The sequence below is a fragment of the Corapipo altera genome, unplaced genomic scaffold (genome assembly GCF_003945725.1).
Source record: "Corapipo altera isolate COAL_440 unplaced genomic scaffold, ASM394572v1 112, whole genome shotgun sequence".
NCBI classification, from domain to species: Eukaryota; Metazoa; Chordata; class Aves; order Passeriformes; family Pipridae; genus Corapipo; species Corapipo altera.
The window spans coordinates 5110278-5137063 of NW_020884899.1; the positions used below are offsets into that span (position 1 = coordinate 5110278).

The 26786-nt window shown below is 38.2% G+C and overlaps 1 protein-coding gene across 10 annotated transcripts in view; it reads left to right on the forward strand.

The window, feature by feature from the left end:
- MAST2 (microtubule associated serine/threonine kinase 2) overlaps nucleotides 1-26786 on the forward strand; it is a 192168-nt gene that overhangs the window by 125831 nt on the left and 39551 nt on the right. For 8 of the 10 annotated variants that reach the window (XM_027648987.1, XM_027648977.1, XM_027648985.1 and 5 more), the window contains 6 exons: nucleotides 5069-5144; nucleotides 7498-7518; nucleotides 9793-9871; nucleotides 15221-15375; nucleotides 22945-23020; nucleotides 24328-24537. In XM_027648987.1, coding sequence (XP_027504788.1) covers nucleotides 5069-5144; nucleotides 7498-7518; nucleotides 9793-9871; nucleotides 15221-15375; nucleotides 22945-23020; nucleotides 24328-24537 — 617 coding nt within the window. The remainder of the gene's footprint in view (nucleotides 1-5068; nucleotides 5145-7497; nucleotides 7519-9792; nucleotides 9872-15220; nucleotides 15376-22944; nucleotides 23021-24327; nucleotides 24538-26786) is intronic. The other 2 variants (XM_027648978.1, XM_027648979.1) reach the window with 2 other exon arrangements.

Below are 26786 nucleotides of genomic sequence, written 5' to 3' on the forward strand. Positions count from 1 at the left end.
TGTCTATTTCAAAAGTGAAAAGTTTCTCCGGGTGGTTTTGTTGCTGTTTCAGGCTTTACAAGCTTATAATTTATTAGATAAATTAAATCTATTAGATAAAGTATGTGAGTGTCTTCTAAAAAGAAGAGTATTGACTCAGTGGTGTGCCACCTTACTTTAGCAGTAGTTGTCAAATGTTTCCATTTTTTTGTTCTGATGTTGCATATGGGATTTTAAATTATTAGTTAAAAGGAAATCCTTTGTGACCTCCAAGAGTAGCAAATAGAGCATAGGAAGGTAAATTAATTGTAATTTGAGTTCTCTACCAGTACTATATTTAGGAGTCTTCCCTGGGAAAAAATAATTTATTCAGGAGACAAAAGTAGATGAAATTTAGAGTAGAGTCACAAATATTTTCTTAAGAAATATCATATATGAGATGTGAATTCGAGAACAGGCTGTGATATTTGTTTAGTATTTGAACAGAATCTATCAATCTGTTTGTTCAGGCACATGCACTGATGAGTTACTAAGAAATGCTGGAGTCACTCCCTAGCCTGTTTTGTCTTGAACTTTTGTCCTGTCTTCTTGATGCCCATTCTGAACCTCTTTTACAAATCAAAGGAACATCAAGCATGCAGAGAAATCGGGGAGGCTTTCTAAAATGTTTCTATTCAGAAACCACACTAAAATGAGGTCCTGTATGGCACTAATCCCAGGAGTTATTCCTCTGTGTGTACTGTAAAAGTCAGTGGGTGAGATTCAGTTGTCTTTCTGTCAGGTAAGAATGAACCTCCTAAGGAACAGGCAGATGCACATACTGTCTGAAATACCATCCCAACAAGATACCAGGCAATTTCACATCCTAGGACATTCAGAGGGAAAGTATTACTTAAGAGATCTCAACATCTGAGACAGAAGTACATCCAAACAATTTTAACTCTGCCATGAAATCACTTCTGAATCAAGAGCACTTAAGTGTGCTAGCTCAGTTTTCAAAGTGTATGAAATAGCATTTTCCAAAATGAGCCAGTACTGTGGCATAGAGAGCTACAGCTTGTCAAGTTAGTGGGTAAGTCACTCTACTTGTTTAGTCTCCCAAACTTGTAGTTCCAAGTTTTAGGGATACAAGTTTGAAAATTTTGCCTTTATTCTAAATTCTTTTTCTTTCGAAATGAGAGTGGGGAAAAAGGTACACACATATATTCCTTATGTTTGTTTGTATTTCTTTGAATCCATTTTTTAAAATCTGAAAATTACAAAGAGTTTACACCGTGAGGTTGATAATTAAGTTACCATTAGGTCATAATTTAAATCGCAAAGCTTAAAATCAAAGTAGTAACATTACCTTTATAATTTATTAGTAAAGGGATAGGTTCTTACAGCTGGAAAATTGAAGTTCAGGCTATTTTAAAATTTACTTTCCATAACTGTAAGGTAACCAGGTTGCTTGCTGGCTTTCAGTGGAGACACTTGTCACTACTGGGACCTTTGCCATCTGTAAGGGCAGGCGGAGGGAGCTGGCTGCAGGCAGCACTGTGCTGCTGAATTGAATGATTCCACTCTTACACTGCAAGTTCAGTCCCACCTTCTGGCAGAAAAATGGCTATTACTGAGGTCCCTATTTATGGCCTGTTTATGAGGGCAGAGTATGTAACATACCACTCTAGATCCTGCCCTGGTTATCAAAGCTTCTTTTCTTCGGCGTGTCATGTGTGTGATCCTCAGATGGTGTGAGAGCGCCGTGGCTTTCATTGATTGTGAGGCCAGTGGTACACAGGGTACTTTACATTTTTTGATCATTTTGAGATTTATGTGTGCTGGAAGGCAGCTAATTCTGTAGCATGCAATATGACCTTTAGCTGCTTGCGTTAATGTTCAACAAGTAATATTTGTGTATGCTGCATAGAAGACCACGAAAACTTTTTTGTATTTATTTATTTGTGTGATTCTCAGGAGCAGGTTTTACAACATGGCTCTGTTGTGAGTTTTTGGACTCATAACCTATCTGGTGAATGTCATGTTTGTAGGTGATAGCTGACACTTTCATGTATCTATTGCCAATAAGGCCTGGTTTCGTATTTTGAGGGTAGTGGATATAGAAATGCCTTGGCTGCATCCTTCTTCCTGTGTCCGGAAGATGTAAAGGTTCCTGCCTGAATTATTGGCGTTTGTGTAACTGTGTTGATTTACCTAATGGGCAATCATTCTGTGTAACAGCCTCCCTTGAGGCAGAGTCATTTCAGGTTCAATAGTAGCCAACTATAACCCTTGAGCAACAGGAGAATCTACCTTTGCTGCAGAATAAATAGGGTTTCGATCAGCCTCGGTGAATGAGACCATTGCACTGAGGCCTCTCTTATTAAAATGCCTTCATCTAGAGCAGATGCAGCAGTACTGGGAAATTTTAGGGAAAGTAGTAATTCCCCTTCTCCCTGTTGTTTTTTTTAAAAGCTTCACCCAGACTTGAATTGAGTAGAAAAACTAATTGCTTTTCATTTTAACACTAGAAGCAAATCACAGGGGATCTAATTAAAATTCCAGTGTCTGGAAGGAAATATGCCAAATACATCTGAAAAAGTAGTTGCCTAAAAATTAGTAGTATCTCTGTACCACGTTGTGCAGGCTCAGAAGAGTTTGAACACCCACATACTTAACTCTGATATTTAAAAACTATCATTACCCAATTTGCTCAGTTACTCTGAAATTTTATTTTGATCATAATCCAGAAAGTTCACAAAAGATTGATGAAGATATAAAAAGGCAATGACAGTTCATTGCTTGTTTATAACAACGTTGGGCAATGAGCTTTTTGTTCAAAAGGATCATCTTGACACAGTAGGGTTCATCATTAGTGAAGCTTGAAAAATGGGAAGGCAAAGGCCAAGGTTCCCACCAAAGCTGACAGCCTTCCTTGCTTCATTGGATCACCTTCATAACCATGGAAAGGCCTCACTCCTGCTGCATTTCCCTGGGATCTAAAATGCTCCTTCAGCCTTCTGCTAGCAAGTAATTGGTGACCCTCACCCTATAGCCATGTGCTGCCACCAGGACGTGTGTGTTCATGCACAACTCAGTTGTTCACTTGGTGGCTGTTGTGGCCTCTTCTTAAATCCATCTTGTAAGCTTGCAGTGCCACCTAGACTGTGACTGCCATACCTCTCTGTCTTCTCTTGGTTCAAAGGCAGCATGATGCTTCTGGGTTTTATTTCCAGTGTGACCATAAGAATTAAAATGAGTACAAACTTAATAAATGAAGCAGCAAAAATTGTTTAGTTACTCATTCCTGATCACTCTTTCCTCTGTTCACTTGTGATATACTGGGAATGGGTTAAACAGTATCCAGTTTTGGATGAAGACTTGCATTTTGTTATATTACAATGTGAACTCATTGTTAATCTTAACCAACAATACAGAAGAAAACCAAGCCAAAAGAGAATAAACCTGTTGCTCAAACCCTTTGTTTTTAATTTCGTTTGCTCTTGATGAAGGAGATTGTAGAGTGGTCTGGCATTCACTTACCTCTCCAGTTTTCTCATCACCCCATGACACATGTTAGATCAGCCTGGGGCTGCTTTAATCTCAACCAGCTGCTGCTTTTCCCCTCATAGACTTGTAGACCAGATGGAGTTTGCTGGCCTGTGCTGCACTGTGGCCATCCTCACACCCCAGAAGGTATTAGCCTGTTCCCCCTCTTCCCATCCCTCCCTGCCCAGCTGTGGGTGCCAGGTGTGCACACCTTGCTCACAGGAGGTTGTGCAGAGATGCTGCTGCAGACTTTGGTGAGCCATTTGTATTGCTGAAGTGTGAGGGAATGTTACCTTCAACTGAGCACTGTGCTTGTGTTCTGCTTCTCTCAGTGTAGCAGTTATGTGGATAACTGATTGAAATTAAGGTGATTTAATTAAAAGCTGCAGTGTGTTGCTGGATGGGCCCGTAATCTCATAAACAGTGCTGGTCTGAGGGTCACTTAGTACTTCTCTTGAAGCAGAGACAAGTCCTTTGCAGATGACTCGTAATTGGTTTGACTTTTCTACATAACTTTTAAAATAAAACCATTTTGTATGGGATCTAAATTTAAAAACATTTATGAGTTATGTACCTTGCAGTGTACTGCTTGTCCGGAATCTATTCTGTTTTCCTGGACTTATTTTAATGTTATCTTATTGTCTGTGCACAAAGAAATTGCTGTTGACATGTGTTTACTATGTATAGTTCCTCTTTTGTCATGTATTAATGATCAGAGAGAGCAAACCACTGAAGAATATGCCTGATAGAAGGTACACTCACTGATGTGAAGCATCTGATTCATCCATAACTTTCAAAGGTTCTAGCAGTTAGTTTGTAAATGATCCTGGATTTCAGAAGGGCTTTCTGCAAAACGGTTGCTTTTTACTTTGAAATAAAATACGTTGCAATAAACCTCTTACCACCCATATGCTTACACGTCATATGTCAAAATCCAGAGAAAAAAACTTGTTCCAAGAGAAAATTAAATGTTATTTTTTTCCTTGCTGTATAATTTCACTGTTACTTTCATTTCATGGTGGAAGTACTATTTCAGAAAAGTGGTAGTTAGGGTGAATACTGGTAGATTTTAGCCCAGTCATCTTACATGTGTATAGTCCTTTTATTATCATGTGCTGTTCTTTTGGTATGTCTTTTTTTTTCCCCTCAGTCAATTTTACATTCAGCTTTGATGTACATTGTGAAGAAATGTTTTCTTACTATTTATTATTCCTGAAACTGTCATCAGTGTAATTTCTAACTCAAATTTTCCCTTGACAAGTGTTAGGAAGAGCTTGTATATCGAAATTATTACAGAATATTAAAAGACTATATTATCTATGGATGGTACATTACTTACCTGAAAATAGGAAATAAAACGTACACCTTAAATTATTTTAAAAGGAGGAAAATACCCAGAACATTTCTTTAGCAAACTAATGCTCAAATGCTCAAAGGTTCAAAGCTCCATATTTCCAGCTACTTGTGACTAGAAAGTCTTTCTACACAGTGAAAACACATTCTGCTGTTGCAAATGTGAATGGAATGGTTTTGGACTGATTGTTTTGGCTTTCTCAAACAGGTAGCAGCCCTTTGGACAGTCCCAGGAACTTCTCTCCAAATGCACCTGCTCATTTTTCCTTTGTTCCTGCCCGAAGGTAAGGCAGGATCTATTCTCTTTGGACTGGCAAGCACATAGTTTATACACTTTTATTTAGAAATGGCCTATAGGTTAGAAGATATTTTTCATTGAGTTTTACTTTGTCTGATGTAAAAATTTGTGTTTTATTTTGTTTTATATTTTATTCTTTATGGGCTGCATCTTGGCAGCACCCAGAATGTACTTTTCAGAGCTAGAAGAAGATAAAAGCAAATTAAGTAGTTAATGCTGCCTAGGGAGAAGGCAACATTCTCCCAGAAGAATGACATGTGGGGTATGTGATATGACAAATAATTTAGTCACAGTGATGTTGAAACCAGTCATGATTGGGATAATTGTAACTTAGTTGCAGTCCTAGATGTTGCTCTCACTGGGATGTGTTCAGAGTGTGCTGATCTTCTTTGCTACATCTGCACAAAGTTGTAAACATACCTAAAATTAGGCACCAACCACTCTGTGTGCCCTCATTCCCTGCCTTCTGACTGGTGCTGACTCTTGAGTTTTCTCTACTGTCCTGGGCATTGGTGTCAAGAGAACATTATTGCTCTAATGAAGAAAATAGCTGATAATTGAAATTGCAAGTCCACAAGAGCCTCTAGAAGAGCAGCACCTGAATGTGAAGCCATCATCTGTCCTGCGGTGAATGCTGGACAGGTGCTGGCCATGCTGTGTATCAAACTGGTGGAAAGAAATCTGATACTCTAATGAATTTCGTGTGAGGAGTAGGACAGAAAGAATAGAGACAGCTGGGAAAAGCAGGCAAGGGATGATTTGACTGTTGTATCCCAGCAGGTAGGCAGAAATGGATAACAATACAGAAAGTTAAATTTGTTGTGCTCTGCCTTGGCTGGAAAAAAACTTAGTCTGTGTTAAAATGATCTGATGATGGGAAACTTGTGATCATCCTTAGAGGAAGTTAAGTTTTCTGAGAATGCCAGATTTAGCTTGAGGACTAGTTAGAAAAAAGGATAGGTCTCAAAACTTCAAAGGAAAATAAAGGGTTAGGATTTGATGGAATAAGGTTCACCCTTAATCTGAATGGCAGGAAAATCCTGGAGCGTTTCTCCAGTGAGGTGATTCACTGGAAGACCCAGTGTCCTTGGATACTGTTTGAAATAGACTTTGGTCTTCATGTCTCATGTCAGAAAAAAATTTTTAATAGCATGTGAAATGTAAGAGACTGGATATGTATTTTCCTGTTGCCTCAGAGAGAAAAATTAGTGTTTTCCCTGATGGTAAAACAATTCAGTGGACTCACAGAATCCACCTTTGTTTTTAAAGAGGTATCTAAGCCTGATCTGGGAGTATTCAATCAGCTCTGTTGAAGTCCACTGAATTTTTACCAGTTTTCACAGTGTCTGGACTTCTGGATGCTGGTACACAGGAGAAAAATTGCAGCAGAAACCACTGTCAAAACTTAACATAATTTTTCAACGTTATCTTTCAACTTGATGCTTCAGGATTATGGTTTCTAAAGGTTCAGACAGCAAATAAATGTTTTAATAATAAAACTCTGAAGAGTTCCCTTTCATACTTTTCCATTTTTTAAATCTAACTTTTAAAGAAATGGATGAATAAAGGTTAAGCCTGTCCTATTGAGTACAGTGGTTCATTCTATAGTATGCATGTTCCTCTCTATACTTTTTTCTGCCAGTGAAAAGAACACTTAAGCACAGCTTGTTTTAGCAACTTGTTTCTATTTTCTACTTGCATTACACCCTGAATAGCTATGCCAGCAGTAACAACAGATACAGATTAGATTATCACATAGGGGTATCAGAATAACTTCTGTATGATGGTATTAAGTAATTGCAAGTGTGCTGCCAGACAAATGGATATTTCACAGTACCCTTTTCATTGACGTTCAGTGGGTCTTTAGAGATGGCCCTTACCTGATTTCCTGCCACTGCAATCACAGAAATTATTTTTTGCTGATTTTCTACCTGTTATTTGTGGTGTAATTTCTTCGTTTATTGTTCTGTTTGGACATCATTTGTGATTTCCATTCTTTCATTGAAGCTCTGTGATGAGTTCTTTCTTGAGACAGAGTAGGAAATGTGTTTGAAAAGCATGTGTTATTGTAAAGCCACTACAATATACTGCTGGATTGTCCTTGGTCTGATTTGTGCTTAATCATAAATCCCTTTCAATGACTGTGTCATAGCCACAAAGTTGGCATGTTCAGGAATCCTCCTGTTGGAATAAGTAAATGTATGGTTAATTGTGCTCATATTCACTAAAACTGATCTTGGAGGAATACCACTAACAGGAGATGGAGGTTTTTTTCAGAAATCATGTGCATCTTCTACTTCTCCCTCTCTCATAATTATTGTACAATTTTTTCCATACAGCCACGGACACAGAGCAGACAGGTAATGTGTATCCTATTGCTGCTGTTTGTGTGTGTGTATGAACTGTGCTTCTGTGCAGCTGAGCCTGTGTCCCTAACAAGTTCCTGCTGTAACAACCCCATTTAGGCATTTAGCTTCTGTTTTTTGGTAGTTGAAACAGGAAATCTTTGCATTTTGTCTCAAAGTGATAAACAGGTAGTGCTCTGGAGAAGATGCGTTGTTTTTCTAACACTTTATTGTTTGAAATTGGTCTACTGTTCATTAAATAGCATTTAGCTGCCATAAAAATACTTCCTTAATTAACTAATTAAAATGTCATTTGAGAGGCAAAGTTTGTTGTTTGCATGTCTTTGTTGAGCTGGCAAGGAGTCTATAATAAACAAATATAAACCCTAAAGATTTCTTTCCAATTGTCTTTTCCCGAAGCAATACTGCATGTTATCTCCCTAAAATATGTTTATTAACAGAACACTGAAATAACTTTGAAATGTTTTGCATAAATTAAGGAGGAATTTTCTTTTAAAGCCTTTTTCCTTTGATTTGGAAGATTTCTAGTCTTGTCCCACTTCTTTCTGCTAGAGTAGAGCTGACATGTGTGTCCTGACTGCTTAGCACATTGCTTGCCTTGATTGCATCAGCAGAAAATAGCCCAAGCATGAAGGGGTGTCCTGTAATTTTCTAACTGATAAATATATTTTTTATTTAACCTTTTCAAAATGAAGATTGTGAAGTTATTTCAGTGCACAATTTAGGTAATTCAGTAGAAAAGTAATTAGGCTTTCCTTTTGCAAGAAGTGAGTGAGTTGTGCATTCCTGTGAGCAGATTGCCTTGCTTTGGGACTCAGAGTCCAAACTGAAGTTGAATCGTTAACCTAAAGGTTTCCCCAGTGCTTCTGTATGTTACAAGAAGCTGAATGAAGATCACTGAAGTTTGATGTTCAGTCACTTACCACAGAAAGAAACAACTTTGTAATTCTGATGATTGTTGGTTTTTTGGGGTTAGGAAAGGAATTCCATTTCTCTTGGAATAATTTTGAGATTGTTCTTTTACATTGAATTCTCTTCCCAAAGAAAACATCACCTGTGGCTAGATGGGGTTTAGCTATAACATACACATGCAATAAAAATCTGCATTACAGCCTTATTTATTTTTTTTTTTTTAATTCATGAAGCGTGAGTCTTTTTAAAACTCTTGACATAATATTTTTTTAGTGATGTGGAACAGTGAATTTATTTCCCTCTCCTTCTAAGATAGATGGCAAAGAGTGCTGTGCATCTGAAAATAAAAGGAGCTAGACCTGGGAAAATTGCAAACAGGAGTTTATGTCTGGTGGGCACTGAACTTTTTTCTGGAGATGAGGCTTCACCAGTGTGGATAGTGGGATGAGAAATACTTCTGTGAAGATAACAGTTGAGGGTTTTATTATCACTGTTTCAGACCTTTACCAAACATCCTATTTTATAATGCACTTGCATAAATGCACTGTATTTGTTTGTAGCAGAAAGCCCCATATCTTTCCAAAGTAGGCTTGGGGTTTGGGTGGAGAAGGTTTCAGGGAGGGAAATACTGATTGTTCTGAAAGCAGTCGTGTAGTTCCTCAGTTTTGACATTGGTAAAACAAGACCTTTTCTGCAATTCATTCACCATATTTTGGCTATTTTCCCCAGTAGTCAGGTTTCTTTGACTGCAGTAGGGGAATAGCCACTATATTACGTTAACTGGAGGAGAAAGGGAGACCCTAAGTGAGAGTTCTCTGATTCCTGTCTTAGTATTTTGTATCTGCTGTTGTGGGTTTAATTCCCCAGCTGTGCCAGGTGATGCTTTCTGACTAGGTAAACAAATGAATCTGCTTTCAGTTGATTCTTGATGTAATGTGATTTTTTTTGTTCTCAGTTTTAATGTTCATCTGGAAGACAAGAAAATGCATAAGTAATTATCTTAAGCATGACTGTCTTTTTTCAAAGAAGTTTGCAGGGAGCTGTTTTCATTTGTCTGTTTTAAAAACTCCAGTTTTTGTACAAGTGGTAACACATACAAAGCATCTACTTAATGCAGGAGTCTGATGCCCATTTGCTTTATGTTTTCCGAGGTCACCTAATTTTACTTTTAAAACTTAGTCCGGCTGCTTTTTCACAAATGTCATTCTAATTAGGATACCCAATTCATCTGAATAACTTGAGACTTTAATAAAAATGTGAGGTTAAGAGATCTGGGGGAGAAAATAGCTTTTTTTTCTCCTAAGAATTAGCCCCAGTATGTCCCTGACCGTGATTTCCCTTACGTCTTATCCCCAGGACGGATGGACGCCGCTGGTCCTTGGCCTCCCTTCCTTCGTCTGGCTATGGAACAAACACTCCCAGTTCAACAGTTTCAGTAAGTGACACAGACTTTTCCAAGCAATTCAGTTTGTACAAATACACCCTAACAAATCAGCTTCTGAGTCTCTACTAAAATATCTGATCTTTCTTCATTGTTTTGCTAACATTATTTAATATACTAATTATTTTTAAATTTTTTTGAATTATTGGTTCTGCTTCTTTTTTCCTCCATTTCCCAGCTCCTATCATCTTGCACTTTGCCTTCAGCATTGGTGAAATCCCAGTGCAGAACTTGGCTTGACTGATCAGTTGAGAGACACAATGTCTCTGAAGTGGCAGGACTCAGACATAGTGCATAATTACCTTCCAGCTCTCAGCTTTTTATAACTGGGAAATGAAATTCTTGTCTGCTTTCAAGTTCTGAGTATGAAAACCTCTGCTATCAGGCTAGCAGAAAGAAAAACTGATAATCCACATCTGTTACTCAACTCCAGTAATTTCAACCTCCTAATAAAGCTTTTCAGTTCTTACACCCTTCATTAGGAAGGTTGGCTGCAGTTTACTTGAGTTCAGTCAGTAGTGCCACTAAGACAACAGCACTGTGTTAACCCCTGTAACTCTCACATGCTTCCTAAAATGAACCTTACTCTTTAGTTTAAGTGAAGTAGGTTTTGTGGTTATCCATGTAACAGCCTTGCAAGGCCAAGCATAGAAAAAGTAGCAATGTCAAGGCTGCCTGTACAGACTTAATGTAACTTGCTTTTGTGTGTGTGTTATGGTGAGTGCCTTCAACTGTGTGGTAACATCACTGCCTCTTTCCATAGTAATTCCACTGATAATTTAGTTTTGTGTGAATAATTTAGAGTATGTTCCTAATAATTATAATTCCATACCACCATTAATTAGAACTCAGAACTCCACATTATGCAAATCTCACACTATATCATTGTTTTCCGTGTGGGCTGTTAAGTTCATCCATAAACTTTCTAGTGTCTCTCAAACACAAATATATCACACAGTTCCTTAGGAGGTGAGTGTTAAATTCAGTCTGTGTAGCAAGAGAAGGAATTGGGGTCAAAAATTTTCTTTTAGCCTAAATTGATATGACTAAGATTTGATTTTGCAATGTTAGTCTGATCTCTATAGCCTCATTGGCTCAGACACATTCCTTCAGACTCTAGTTTGCACAGTTTCCACAATTTATTATCTTTTGAACTTGAAGACAGTTGGTTTTTTTGTTGAATTTGGGTGGGTTTTTTATGGTCTCCTTAGAAGGCAAGTGACTTGATTTCAGTCTTTTGTTGAAGTCTGTGTGTGTGTTCAGATATGTGGGCAGGAGCATAGAAAACAGAGAAAAATTCATTATCAGCATGATAAAAAGATGTCCCTGGTTTCACTGCCAAACATTATTATATATTCAAGCACCTGAGAGCAGTTGTTAAAAAGGAGCTCTGCTCTGGCCTTTATAGTCTTAGGTTAAATCTTTATGGGCATAAGCCAGGCCTAAGTCCTCTTCTGGGAGGAAGCCGTGAGAGTGTGGAGCAAGTACAGTCACTTCTGTATGGATGGCATCCAAATAGTGTGATCAATAGTAGTCACTGTGACAGCTTCCAAGATGCCTGTGAAGATGACACCTTTGCAGGCCAAACTTCCTGCAGTGTGGAAGTTCTTACCTGCAGGTGTGATCAGTAATTTTTCTAGAGTTTATATTTGACCAGGCTTTGGGTAGGTGTCCAAAGTGAGAGCAAAAGTGTCAACAACAAGAAGAAAAATCTGTTGGAATTATCAGTTCTTGCTTTGAAATAGGGACTTTAAGGCTACTTTTAGAAAGTTCTCAACTTGCTGGCATGTGAAAGAAAGCATATTTGTCTCTTGTCATGTTCCCAGAAATAGGTAAATCATTTTGGATCATGGTTTTGTATGAAAAAACCACCAAAAATCACACAAAAAAAATCTGAGATAGACATGTCCCATAGAAAGCATCAGTTCAAACTGTGTAATTTTTCACAGCATTATAAGTAACAGAAAACAGGATGGTGCAATGAGAATCATGAAGTGATAGTTGTAGGTAGACCTGAATTCACCTTCCTGCAGAAAACAGATTAAAACATGTAATTCCAAGACTTTTTTTTTCCTAAATGGCTGAATCTCTCATCTCTTGTCCTTTTGGTGGTTCTGTGTTACAATCTTAGTAAGACAATGAAATGGACTGTTTAGTAAGTAGTGATCCAATTGTTGGAGCTATTAAACTTGGTATTACATTTCTAAGCCAATCCTACTTAGGACTTGTCTATGGCAATACTATTATAGTAGTATTTCACAGATTAGAATTAATTTGAATTGATCTGAATAACACCTCTGAAGTTGATAAGTGGTATTATTCCTGCATTGACTTTAAAACCAAAGTAAGAAGCAGTCCAGGGGCTTGTCAAAAGAGCACGGTGAATTAATGCTGCAGATACAAATTTAACAGATTTTTGGGCTTCCACTTTGTGTGATCAGTCCTCAAGATTGTTTCTTTTTCAAACAAGATAGAAGGAGGACAATAGACTTTCCTTCTGGTGCACGTGTTCATGTCCTGCTGAGTTTCTGTGTGAGAGCAAGAGCTGACCTGAACCTCTGTGGTCATAGATCAGGTGCTCTGTCAACCTACTGAACAAACCAAGGCCTTTATGTAGTCTAAGGTCAGTAAAAACCTGTAGATTCTGTTTAATTCTTTGCTTCCAAATGAGTCATGACACTACAAAAAAAAAAAAACCCAAACAAACCACATTTATCCTTTCCAGAGAAATCAGGAAGACCAGATAAATATTATCAGACCAACTCTGAAAAAGCTGAAGAAGACCTTCTTTCAACGTCAATGAACACAAAATAATTAGTTCAATGGGCCAATATACAATTATTTTTAAGCAACTAATCTGCTATTCATTTTCTAGATGCAGAGTTAGTTTATAAGCTACTGTAGTATTTACTTGATTATTTTTTTTAACTGGAGAAGGCTAAGCTAGTTCTGCATCTGTAATTAAGACACCAGGGGGGTGTTTGTGTTAGTCTACTGCAAATGTTGAATACTGTGATGTGATTACTTAAAAATCAATACTTCAGGAGTGTTTCACTTCACTTTCATGGTTTTTCATTAAAATGTTATACCCTTAACACTGCTAGAGAAGCCCTTGGCAAGAAAAGTCCATGGTCTTTATCTTCAGGACTTTCATTAATTATTCTTTGGAATTATAAACTTTGTGATCTGATTGCTTTTAAGGAGAGGAAGTGGAGGGAGAATTTTTTTTGAGTCATCCATGGGTTTACTAGCCCTGCTTCCCCAGCGATTTTGCTGTTGGGAAACAAAGTTTTTAATGATTTTTCTAGACTATAAGTTTTGACTTTTTTTTTTTCCTTCTAGTTCTTGTAACTTTACTTCTAATTCTTGTAACTAGCCTTCCTTAATTTGTTTTAAATAAGACTGCCAGAACTTGGGTACCTGCTAATGCAGGTTTGTAAGACAGTATTTTGGTAATTCCTGCTTCGTTGCAGTATCCATGTTATTCATCATGAATGGGATGTCAGCTGCCACGTACCTTTTCTGTGAGGCTTTTTCATAGGCAGGTACATCCTCCTGCTCCTTGTATGGTGTGAGACACACAGAAAGGCATCAAAGAAATCTCTGAAAATCAAAAGAGAGCTTGAGTAATTCTGTATCATAGAGAATATTCTTTATAATTGGCATAAGCAGTGTGAGCAGCAGAATAACTGGACAAGGGGGCAAATACCCAAACTCTCCATCTTGGCTTCAGTGTGGATTATGAGTGTAAACTGATACGCCATCTGGGGAATCATCACTGTGTGGACACTGAGCTGGAGGTGACTTCTCAACATGATCCCTGCACAACATTGGAAGTGGTGGTTTCCAGTTCCAGGCACACTTGGGGAGTTCATGCACATCCCAAGGCTTTCAAGGGAGTTCTTTTCTGTAAATACCTCTGTGCAGTGTAGAGAGGGTGGATCTGGGGTCTTGAGCCAATTATATTTTTATTAAAGAACAGGACCTTTATGTTTGTAAGTTCTCATATCACCCCATTTTTCTGTTGCTTACAAACTGCACCATTTGAACTGATACTTTCTATGTGACTTATTTATCTCAGATTTTTTGGTTGACTGGATGTTTTTCCTCAGAAAATGTCAATCAAAAGGATCTAGCTATATGACAAGAGATATATAGGCTTTTTTTCCCATGTTAGTGAGCTAAAGCTTCAGTCATACATGTTGCATCATATATAATTCTCTCCTAACAATACTTCTGGTACTAGAATGCAGTGCTTCCAGTTTGAGTGAGGGTCATTTTAACAAAAGTACAAGTTTTTCTACTGGAACAGTGTATATAATGACTTTCATCAGATAATAATGAGCCTTGGAACTTAGGTTAGGGTGATATTTTTAATAAGGCCCTCTGGTGTTACTCAGTGCTACTCTGGTTATTCAGCTCTTTTTTTCTTTTTTTTCTTTTTCCCTTTGTTTTTAAAGAGAATTTTTAATTTGTCCTTACATAATATATTTTCTTACTTCTGTAAAATGGAGAGGGGCATTGAAAAATCCCACACAAACCCCCACATTTCTTAGTTGATTTACAGCTTCTTCCCCTGGAATGTCCAACAATTGATGTTATTAGCATTTCCCACAAATATTTGTTTTAATCTCAAGTTTTATGAGGTTCAAGGATTAAAACAGTTTCATGTCTATCATTATCACAGGACATGTGTCATATAAATGCATCAACTTATTTACAAATGAATAAGCTGTTTAACTGTGTAACAAGAAACTCTGTTATCTTAAAACAAAGTTGGTGACTTTCATTTTATTATTGTCTCCTTGGTTAGAGAAGAAGCCTGATGGGTAAAGGAAAGGAGAAATAAAATCCTGACAATTTGCAGTAGCAATTTCCAATGAGAGCCAACAGTCAGCAAAAAAGTCTACACAGCTCCATAGCATTCTGCATGCCAGTGGAAACTCCTGAGCTAAGAGAGCATGAGGGAAAAGGAAAGAAAGTTGCTCACCACTCCAGGAACCTCCTTGTCCTCTCCACAGTAGTGCTGGTACTCACGTACCTCCCTGTCCGTCTCCTGATAATAAATTATCTGCGTGATCAGATGGAATCCTTCCAGAATTGGATGCAGTGGTTTCCCAAGTCCTCTCGCAAAGTTTTCCTGATCTCACCAGCTCTGTCATAGTATGTAAGGGTTGGCTTAGCCTAAAGAGAACAATAAAAAGAGGCACCTGGTCTGATCAATAGCTTTCTTTTCTGCTGGAGTGTGCAGTGTCTGGCAGAGCCCGTTCCTCTTCCATTCATTAGCTGACCCCTATGCATGCGTTTAGTGCATTTCTTTTCTGTATTTTTTTCTGTACTCAGTCATCATGCTCATCTCAGGAGAAGCTGCACCAGCTGCCCTTTCAACCCACGGCAGATGAACTTCATTTCCTGACAAAGCATTTCAGTACTGAGAGCATCACTGATGAGGAAGGGCGCCATTCTCCAGCCCTGAGGCCTCGATCTCGCAGTCTCAGGTGAGCTTTGGGTCGTTTCTCGAATTTTTAAGATGTTGAACACATGTACTGCATTTCTATATCTGCCTTCAAATCTACTGCATTCCTGTATGTGCTTTCTAACCTGAGAACGGTCGTTTGTAGTTGATTTGTTACATGTCTTTGAAACTATTTTGATCAATATTTAGCTCACCTCACCCAATCAGAAATTTTTTTATTTTTTTTTAACATTTGATACTGAGGTTTTGATTGCAAAATGGTTGGTATAGTCTGCTCTAGTGTCAGACTAAATCTATAGAATGTAGATTTCCTGTAGTGAAGTTTCTTCTCAGAATTTTGCTACTGTGACATAAGGATGTGGTTACAGCCACTGTTAATAACTTTTCTGGCAGTGTTTCTGAAGGAGTATGAAAACTAGAGTAGATAAAGTAAAAAACTTAAATGGAATTGCACCCCAGAGCTATTTTGTCATAGCACTGAAAACATTTCTCCTGCATTAGTAGTTGAATAATTTTTACTGTTGCTTCAGAGAGCTGGTTATTCAAAGATAGCTGTCCAGGGGTTATTTCCTTGTGCGATTGATTTTGCCATACATAAAACCAGAAGCAACTAGAATTTCATCTTTCATGGAATTACAGAATGGATGAGGTTGGAAAGGACCTCTGGTGGTCATCCTGTCCAAACCCTTTCTCAAGCAGACTGCCCAGGACCATGTCTATATGGCTCTTGAATATCTCCAAGGGCAGCAATTCCACAAAGTCTGTGAGCAGTCTTTCTTGCAGGTCTCTAACAATTACGTGGAATAAATCCACAAACATTTTGTATCGTGGCAAAAACTTCAAGTTTTGCTATGCCTTTAGTGATGGACCAAGTGAATGAAAGTCTAGGGATGTGTACTCTAGGCACAGCTTCTTGTGAAAGAAGAAGAGTTTATACAAGCAGGGTTCAGGGAGGTGAAGTCTCCGTTTTGCTTCTCTTCTGAGTGTGTCAGAGGTGGATATCACCCTTAAATTCATGGACAATATTCAAAAACTCTGCCAGCTGGAAATGCTGAATCAGTGTGCCCAGCTCAGGACCTAGTTGGGGGTTTGTAAAAGAAGGAAGTGAAACAGGCCAGAATAATAAAAGAATCCATGGTGAGTATTGTGTCATGGCAGAGCTGACCTTTGATTATTTGTAATTATTTGTATGTTCTAAACTTCAGTGCAGGCTGCATGGTAATTGCATATGGATCTACTAAGTGTAGTTACACAGTAATCTACAGGAGCAGGTAAGTACTGTGGGTAGTAGCACACTTAGCCTGTGACCTCTGCAAATTACTATGTAGTAAAAGACTAGCTGTATGATTTGTACTAAGTCTCTTTGAACAATAGTCCTACTTCAGTCCTCTTGCTGTCACTCTTAACACTGACTACAGCTGAGTAGTGTAGCTGTAGTGGTACTAATTCTCTTATAGATAAGACAGGTACTGTAGGTAGACAACAGATGGCTAAAGCAATTGTTACCCTTTCTAACTCAGGTGTATTTCTGTTGCAGAAGACACTTTTGCTAATGTCAGAATGATATGCACAACAGTGTGAAAAGCCCAGTTTTACTCTCTTCCTTGCTAATATGGGTTATCAACTTGCTTAGAATTTTAAAGCCAATTTAAAGCAGTGTAATAGGTTTAGAATTTGTGATGAGATTAATTCAGTGTGTCATACAACTGATTAATCTTCTTCCTCTCTTGAATACTTTCTCTAGCTCTCTCTGGTTTTTAGTGTGGTAATGGCCAGTGCTATTGGTATTCCAAAGCTTTGAATGAAGTAATTTAATTTTTTCAACTTTCTGTGCTTCATTTGTTTTTCATTTTGCTTATTGCTAGTACTGTGATGCCAAGGGACTCTAAAGCACCCTTGCCACTACCAAGCATTTATGCTGACCCCTTGCACCTCCAAGGGAAATTGATATGTCAGTCCAAACATTTGGAACAACGTTTACAGGAGCAAATACCCTCTTTGCCAGAGGGTAGTCTGTCCTTGTAAACAAACATGTACTGAAATACATGCTGCCCACACCTTAGAATTAGCTCACTTGGTGAGAGGCTATTTTCACTTACTTAAAAAATAAAAACTGAGCAGTTAATGTGTTGAAAAATTTAGCAGGAATTTCCTAAAAATGTGTATTTTTATAAGCATTCATTAGTCTTGTTTGATCAGCTTTAATGAAAAGCAATTGAACAAAATATATCAGATGTTTTCCTTAATTGATGGACATGGCTTTCTAATTTAGAAGATGTTCTGATTGTTAACAGGTTTTCATTTTTCATCCTATGTGACTGCAACCTTACATCTCTTTTTGTGTGAGAGGAACTGGCATTTTGAGATGTCACTGTCAAGTGCTGGGACTTTTTTGTCTCTGTAACCCAAGAATTTTTAGAAGTGTCAGATGATCCTTTTATGCTCCTAGCTATAGAGTGCTGCCTAGATGTAACTTTTGGAAAAATACCCTTTTTCAGCTAGAAATTTACCTTTTTCTTGTACCTAGCTGCAAATGTTCTGTTTGTACAGAACACTTCTAATGATCAAATCGGATGAAAAAAATAATAGCACACACAGTCGTGGAGAGTAGTGTTGGCTACACTGCACTGACAGGTTGGTAGCAGTTTGTTTGAGGTGTTCTGCCAGTGTGGCTTGAGGATACTCGCCTTTTAACTAATCACACCTTATTTGAAATGCTCTGAATTTCAGCACTGAAGAAATGGCATCGATTCTTTCCCATCTGCTTTCCCATGCCGGGGGAAGGAGGGATCCTGAGATCAACGCTGGGATGCAAAAGTGTGATGTGCTTATAGAGTTGCTTGCAAAGTCCAGGAGTCTGTTCTCTCATCTGTCTCAGAAAGATCCAGCACTCACATGCTAAGTGAAAGAACATATTTCCATGTGACCCACCTGTTTTGGTGCTTACTGTGTGTCTTCAGTGGAAGAGAATATTTCTTTATTACCTGCAGAAGTAATTCCTAAATATCTCTCAACTGTTCTCTTTTTCTTGTGAGGCAACCTTCAAATCCTTCAGGTTATTGACCAACAGAGAGATCCCCAGGCTACATTCACTTGTTTTGAACAATCCTGGGCTTTACCTGAAGATCTTTTCTCCCTGGAGTAAAATGCACGAAGAGTTGTGAATTCTTGCACTGAACTTGGCGTCATTACTCTTTTTAAGTTAGAGAGATGCTGCCCTCCATCTTTTCCCAGTTCTCTTTACTTGTCATCTTTAGCAGTTGCTAACATGTGGGAATGTGTGGAGAATGTCAGAGATAAAAGTAGAGTTAACTAATAACGACTTCTTCAGGAGCTGCCTTTGTGCAGTCACTCAGCCCACCAATCTGCCCATTTTTCTTGATCTCTTTTTGTGTTTCACGATAATGTTGTCTAGGGAAAAAGGGCTGAAGATTGTTGCAATGAATTTTTATGTAGTTGAAGTAGATGAGATCATCCTTAATCAGATATGCTCCTTCATCTCTTTGCTGGGTAGTGCTTTTTAAATACAATCCTCCAACCTGACTTTCGACATGCTGGATCCTGCCATCAGCAATATACAGAGAAAACTCCTAGAAAATGCCAGTTGCCACTTTTGAGAATAAAATACCCAAGATGGGAAGCAGGAATAGGTGTTGTGAAACCACACCAGTGGGCCTGCATAGACCATTTTTATCTTTGGAATTGATCCTGCAGGTCATGGGGCTCTCTCATCTCACTGCGCTGAAGGGGCAGCTTTAACCACTTGAGTAATCTTGGTGGCTTCATCCCTTCATGCTGCTGCACTCAGGAAGTGCCACCCCCCATGAGCCACAGAATGGGGATTCACAGAGCCATGGATTTCCTGGAGAAGGATAATGGTTTTATATTCTGAAGCATAAAGCACCTGTTCCTTATAGAAATACATTCTAACGGCATTACAGATGACATTGCTATCTTTGTTTTCTCTCTGAAGACAGTGGGTTCTGTGAACCTGATTTGAAAAGGTTCTTCAGAGTGATTGTTTTTAAATGTATTAATTTTTTAGTTCACTCACCATTTTCATGGTTTTCTTTTATGAGGAAAACCGGGTACTCTTATTTGCCCTTTGTACTGCTCATTATTCTAACTTTCTACTTTCATTCTGAAGCAGTCTCAGTCTTTGTTGGTGTGCATAAAAAACCTGAAGTATTGGAAAGAGCTAGTTGCAGCGGAGTTTTCTGACTCCTAGTATTAATGTAATTTTCATTAGGTCAAAGATTTAAGTAATTATTTCTTGAGAGAAGAGGAAGGCTTACCTTCAGCATTAGGTTTACCTTAGTCTCTACTTTATTCAACTTTTAGGTCTCTAGTTTTAAAATTCCGTATTTTCTGTGTCTGGAAAGGACAGAAAATTAAGGCTTATGGTTTTAAGTTTTCTATGGCTGCTGACTTTTGTAATGTACTGTAAATACAGCCTAATTAAACCTTTATGTACAGGATGAAATCAGAGGGAAGCACAGTGCTTTGCTTTTTCCTAATAAATACAGCTGTCACAGTGAAGGAAAAATGAGGTATTCATAAACATCTCAGTTTTATTTAGTCATACTTAAACTAGATTTTGTAAGATTTCAGTTTTTACTATAAATGCTACTCCTTGAAATAGCTGTCTATAAGCTATTTTCACTTTCTAGCATCAGATAAGGACACATGAGTTTTGACAAGTTGAAGGCTATAGAAATCTTTGTGGGAGATAGATATCACTGGAAGTCTACCACCACATCTTTCATAAAGTGGAGGGAAGGTGAAGAAGGGGAAAAGAGAGAGTAGTTTTTCATTCTGCTGCTAAGTTTAAGGGGACAGATATTGTTCTTCTAATGTCTGCTGTGCTGAAATGAAAAACTCACTGACAATAATCATTTCTTTGACCTACCTGTCTGCACCAAGAAAAGAGAAGCAACCTGCTTTTTGTCTTAAAATGTTATGCACGTGCACAGCATGTGTCCTCTGTTTTGCAGAAAATAATCTGTTCCTTTGTGAGGCTTGAAATGTTAGACTGGTTTAGTTCTATACGTGAAATTTTTGGTGCTAGATAGATGTGTGAAGCTTTTGCATTTGAAAAGCTGTCATGCCAGTAAAATATATTAAACTTCTTTTATCTTTTTTTTTTCTAAATTTCCTTATGTTCTCCCTTGGTGGCCCTAAGTTATCCACCCAGTCCTTGTTTCTTTTTCACTTTGCTGTGTCTCAGAGGTGCTGTAAAGTACCCAGCAGTGCCAGGCAGACAGCCTTTGGTTAGTTAGTCAGTTATCCAGCTAATTATTTCCTTAGTTTCCCAAGCTAAGGATCAGCATTAAAAATTATGATGCAGTGTATTATGTTGAAGTCTTGCTATAGCCAGCTAGACATTTAAGTTGGCCTGGTATATTGAGCAGATTTTGTTTTGAATGACAATGTGAACCTTGATCTGAGGTTTTGTCCAGAGTTTTGTAGATGGTGCTCTGTTGTTTTAGATGGTAAAAAGTGGCAGTGATGAGCTCCCAAAGGTGAGAGACAAAATTGCCAGTGCCCAAGGAAGCGGAGGGATTTTAAGTGTTTATTTTCTTACCAGTTGGTGTGCACAGAAATTGTTTCAGAATTGTAAAAAACGAAAGCAAACCCAATAAATTTTCCTGTCATCGTGGTTCTCCCTAAGGAAACGCTGCATCTGCTGGCAGGACAGCTCAAGTAGCTTGATTTCTGCATAGCTCTTAATTTCCTGCATCCATATGAATAAAGTGCCTTGAAAGCAAAAGGCAAAGTCCCTCATGTTTTATTGTAGCCCTAAGATAGCAAATACTTAAGCATGTGCAAATGTTAGTGCTAAAATGAAGTATGTATGTGCCTCCATATTTCTGAAGGTAGTATCAAAGAGCTTATATATCCTTGTAATTTATACTTCATTTAAATCACACAGTGAAAAATTACATGAGAGAAAAATAAATTCTTCAGTAACTGTGTTCACCAAGTCCTTCAGCTCCATGTGAAGTACCACAAGTACACAAGTAAACAAGTGTCGTGTTTGTGTCAGCTTGTTTGGTCTTAGAGAAAAAAGGATAAGGATAACAGGCGAGATGCATGGGGGAATTTACTTATAGGCCTGGAATTTAAATGTTCTTACCCTTCTGTTTAATCATGTCATACGTTACATATGACTATAAATGTAAGTTTCTTCTTAAAGAAAATTTTCCTTGATTAAAAATAGCTATCTACCAAGCTAAGGGAAGTTGATGAAAATGCGTTTTTACTTCATATTCAAAACATTCAAATAATTTTTTTCTCCTTCAACGTAAGGATTCAGTGAGAGATTTAATTTGGACTGCTTTTCCCAAGCTAAGGGATAAACAGTAATAAAAACAAGATACGATGTAATTCATGGAATTTCAGCACAAGGCGTAAAAAGAGATTGGTATTGCTGTAGTCTGTGCAACAGTGAGTTAAATTTTCTTTGGATTGTTAATATATGTTGCCAAAAGAATATTTTTCCTAGAAATAGGTTAGCAACAAGGTAGTAACTGTAATGCATTCCAAGCTTGAAATGCATTTATTCCATTTAGAAAGATTCATTTCGTCCTTCACTAGAAAGTTCAAAATGTTTGAACTCATTCAAGATAAAATTGTATTTTTTGACATAGATTATTTTTAGCAGTATTTATTACTCTTAAAATCACAAAGACAATGATCATGTAAGATGCCAAATAACTGAAGCCCTTGCTTGCCTTGGACATTAAAACAAGGTAACTGGAGAAATGAGATGCTGCAGGCGATCCTGTAGCTGGGGATTATCTGCATTACCTCATCTGCTCTCCTCAGTGGCAGGATGAGTCAGAGCACTGCATACCATCAGATGTGATGAAACAAGATGCAACTCTTCTTTAAAAAAAACCCACCCAAACACTAATATAAATGCAGCTTGTCAAGACTTAGTGTCCTGGTTTTTTGGTGTGCTTGAGGTTCCTTGCTAACCTATGCATAGATGCATATGCATCCGTGGTGTAACGTGCCTCAAGGGAGTGCAGTTTTCATAAAACTATTCTGTTCCTGTTACTTTTGGTATTTATATATAAGATTTAGTTGAATAACGCTGCTTGTGCATCCCTCCTGTATTGTGGTATCCTTCAAACAAAGGAAAGCAAGTCGTCTCAACTTCCTTGCTTCCTATTGCTCTGCTCCCTTCTGGCACTGGAGGCTCCAGAGATCATGGTGATTTCTTTTGGAGCAGAGCTGCTCATGCTGCCATGGAGGGCAGTAACACAACAAGGGAGATAACAAATGTATCTGCAGCAAGTGCACTGGGGTTTTACATGCTTCTGTGTTAGGGCTTACATTCACCAAAAAAAGGTGGTTTTCTGCCTGAGTCCATGGGGAGACAGAGATGTTGGCAGTTTCCAGATCACTGCAGACTGCCATTGCTTGCTAGAATTTTCTCTCAAGTTAAGCATCTGCCCATTACTGAAGCGAACTCAAAGGTTTGGAAGGGCTACAGTCCGTGTGGCAGTGTCATGACCAGCACTGGATTCTGAAAGGTTTTGGTGTGATATCTGTAAATGGTAACATAATTTCTTTTCTCCTCTAGCCCTGGTCGGTCTCCGGTTTCCTTTGACAGTGAAATAATAATGATGAACCATGTGTACAAAGAAAGGTTTCCAAAGGTAAAGAATCACTTTTTGCATTCGATGAACTTGTGTCCAAGCTCAGGATTAATTTGTAGTGCTCGTTGGAGGAGCCCTGCTCCTACGTCTCAGTTCCAAGCAATGCAGTTTGCTGAGAGTTTGAAGCTGCTTTCTCAGCTTCATATATTAATTCTGCAGTGGAAGCAATGGATTTAATATACATAGAGATTCAGATGGAAAAGACTGAAAAGCTTTTTTTGTATGTATTTCATATTTACTAAATTTCTGATGTCTTCTGTTGGCATGACAAATGCTCACAAGAGTGGGAAGAAGGCCGTGCTTTGGCTCTCTGTATGTTTTTAACTAATACTTGTATTTTTCTTAAAATGCCAAATCAGATCAAGGCTGGAAGAGGGATATTTTGTTTATTTTCACATATACTTTAAACAGCTATTTTAAAGAGTAATTTCAAAACAAGCTGAATAACATTGTCTTGGTATTCCTTGTATAACTGCATTAAATTTACGTTATACTGATCCAGACTTCTTTGGGTTTGGTAGGCTTACCATTTACATGTTGGAAATGCAAAGTTTTGTTTGAAAGTCAGTCCTAATTATACTGGAGGTTTTGACAAAACCCAAGTTTGCCACTGGGGCTTTTGGTACTCAAGAAGTAATAGGGATAGATTAGATTTGTGTTTTTAGAAAAATCAAGCTGAACGCTTCAGTTACTCTGAAATGTGCTGAAGTGATCTGCAGTGAAAATAAGTGTGTTTGCTCTTTAAAAAGCTGAATATTGAAATCTGTGGAAGCAAACTTTGAAAGTTAACATCTCATTGAAATGAGTATAGAGGACTGTGTATCCCACAGCTGTCGATATGGCCATTCCTTCCTGTTCCACCACCAGCAAAAATAGATGTTTCTCTGGAGACAGGATATCAGGGCTTAGAGTGATAGAAATGCTGTGTGTCTGCTGCTTGGGGCAATGATTTTCAGCTTCCACAGTCCTGTCTAAAAGTTCTGAAAACTGCCTCGTACCTTACATCCTTATCCTGGAGACCCAGGGGGGAATACAGCCTCAGGACCGAGATATTTCTACGGTCATTTGCATTTTCAGAAAGTGTGTTTTGATTAATTTTTGTTGTTCACTCATAACTTTTGCCTATGATACGCTGTTTTTTTTTTTACTCTCAACAAGATGCTATTGTGTTTTGGAATTTTATTTTTTTTTTTAAGCCTCGTGCAATTCAGACTTGAGAGTGTTACTTTTAGCACCCTGCTCGTTTATGTTTTAAGATCTGTGTTAGTAAAATTCAGGGGTAATGTCTCTTTTTTCTGTACTCTTAGGCCACGGCACAGATGGAAGAACGGCTGGCCGAGTTTATTGCCTCGAATGCTCCGGAGAACGTGCTGCAATTAGCGGATGGGGTCCTAAGTTTCATTCATCATCAAGTTATTGAACTGGCCAGAGATTGCCTGGATAAGTCACGTGAAGGTCTCATTACTTCTCGGTACTTTTATGAGCTGCAGGAAAACTTGGAGAAACTTCTCCAGGATGTAAGTGCTCTCTGAAAAGTAGAGTGTATTATTTTGGTTAAAACTTTAACCAATAAGCCAGAGCTTTGATTTTTAGGAGAGAAAATGCTGATTCCAGGGGAGGGAAGACAGGTGGGGGTGTCAGGAGATCTGAGTTGTACCGGTTTGCTGTTGTTCTGCTGTGGGTGAATTTGAGTAAATCATTTCACCTGCAAACTTCATTTGTACAAAAATTAAATATGCATATGAGCAAATCAAAGGCAGTCTTTGCCATTTAAGAAAATCGAGTTTATTCAGTTGAAGGATATTACTGAACTTTTCTTTCACGAGCTTCAAGACTCTGAATGACTTGTTAATTAAAATAGTGCCTTCAAGGAGTGAAAAGGCCATAGTTTTTGGTGTTGCTATACATTTTTCATAAAAGATTTTCTTGAGCTGAACTTAATCCAGTTGTGGGCTTTCAGTATGTCTGTGTGTGTTTTGTGGTGATCAAAGCATATGAAAATACACAAGGGGGCACAATTTTAATGCATGCTCAGTGTGCTTCAGCTACTCGTTAAAAATTGCTCTTATCCTGTAAAATGACAATAACATTAAATTTAAAAATCTCTTAGAATTTATGCTATAACTGTTTTGAAGAGTCAGTGCTATTACCAGTTGCTGGGTCCAGACCTCTGTTTGGAAATTTCTTCCTAATCTTCTGCTTTGATTTAGTGAGATAGCAAGCTGAAAAGACAGGATTTATAAAGATTACAGTCTCAGATAACAAACATCACAGAGACACCTAGAAACAGAACACCTGAAATCATTTGTTTTCCGTGATGATTTTTATAGTCATTGATCTGTTTGTCAACCCACTGGCATGAGTTGCAGTAGCTTGTGCCTCTTTGCCACTGTTTCATTAGAAAATGGCAAATGAATAAAAATACTATATTAATGTGCAGTTGTTGAATTACAAAGCTTTGTGAAAGCTGCAGAATCTTCCCTTGTATCAACTAAAACTTTTGGCTACCCCACTTATATGAGTATGACTGTAATTTTCCTGGTATTTATTATGCGTGTGAAAAAAATGCCTCATGTTTGGATTTGTGGTGTTCTGCTTGGATGGGGAATATAATTTTAACAGATCAAGAGAGGTAGGGAATATCTTTTGAGGGCCTATGTGGTTGTCTGCCTGTGGGCTATCAGTAACCACTTGTGGATGCACGTGGGTCCCCCTGGAATCTCTGGAGTCTGGAAGCAGAGTATTTGCACATGTCAGCTGTGAAATAAGGGGTGAGACCTCTTTGGGTGATGGTTTTGAAGCTGGAAAGGTTTCATTAAAAGTAGGTGTATACACTTGGTGAAATCACTTACATTTTAGGGATGCAGGGGGACTACAGTGTGTTTTACTGTTTCTGGTAACACATCCTTGGGGCCTGAAATTCTCCCTCTCCTGGACTTTCCTCCTCTGTGCATGGACAGTGATTTCTCATACTGTAAGGAATTAAGAGCCATAAACTGGGGCTGGCCACTTCCAGTCTGCATTTTCAGTCCTGTCTTCTGGCCTGAAGAGGTTAATCAGGGACCCAACGGAGGTGTGGGTCAGATAAATCAGCTTTTTCCTTTTCTCCCCTCTCCCTCAGAACAAATCCTCAAAACACACTTCTTAAATGTCCTTTTCCCCTTGATCCTGTGGGCATTATACTGCTGCTCTGAAGCACAGGGAAAGGTGACATTTTACTGTTATTAGAGAAGATACAATGGTCATCTCTGAGCTTGTTCAGGAATTGAGGTTGACCCCTTCCTCCTGAACATCTTCTGCAGAGAAGGTGAAAGAAGGGTCAGCTCTTAAGTTTAATTGATTTACTGTAGGAAGTAAGGTGGGCTAGAAGTGATTAAAAGGAAAGTTTAGAGAGACAAGGGAGGCAGAGCAGGCCAGGAAGGAAGAGAACAAAGACATTAAAGATAGCGGAGGAATGCCAAAGGTTTCATTCCACATCTTTCTAATTTATTCTTTTTCTGTCTTATCATAGTTCCTTGGCTTATCTTTTTTATTTTAATATTTAAAAGCTACTTGTTTCTTCTACTTCCTACTCTTTCTTTGCCCTTCAAACTGCACTCTACAAGGAAATAATTGGGACCTTTCAGTTGAAATATATAGAAATTGGTGATAATATTTCTTTTGGATGACTCATCTGAAATTGCAAGAAGGTTTGATTATTCCAAATGTGGTGGCAGGGTCTTAACCTTTGCTTAGCTTGTGAGGTATCACACAGTTACTCCCTACA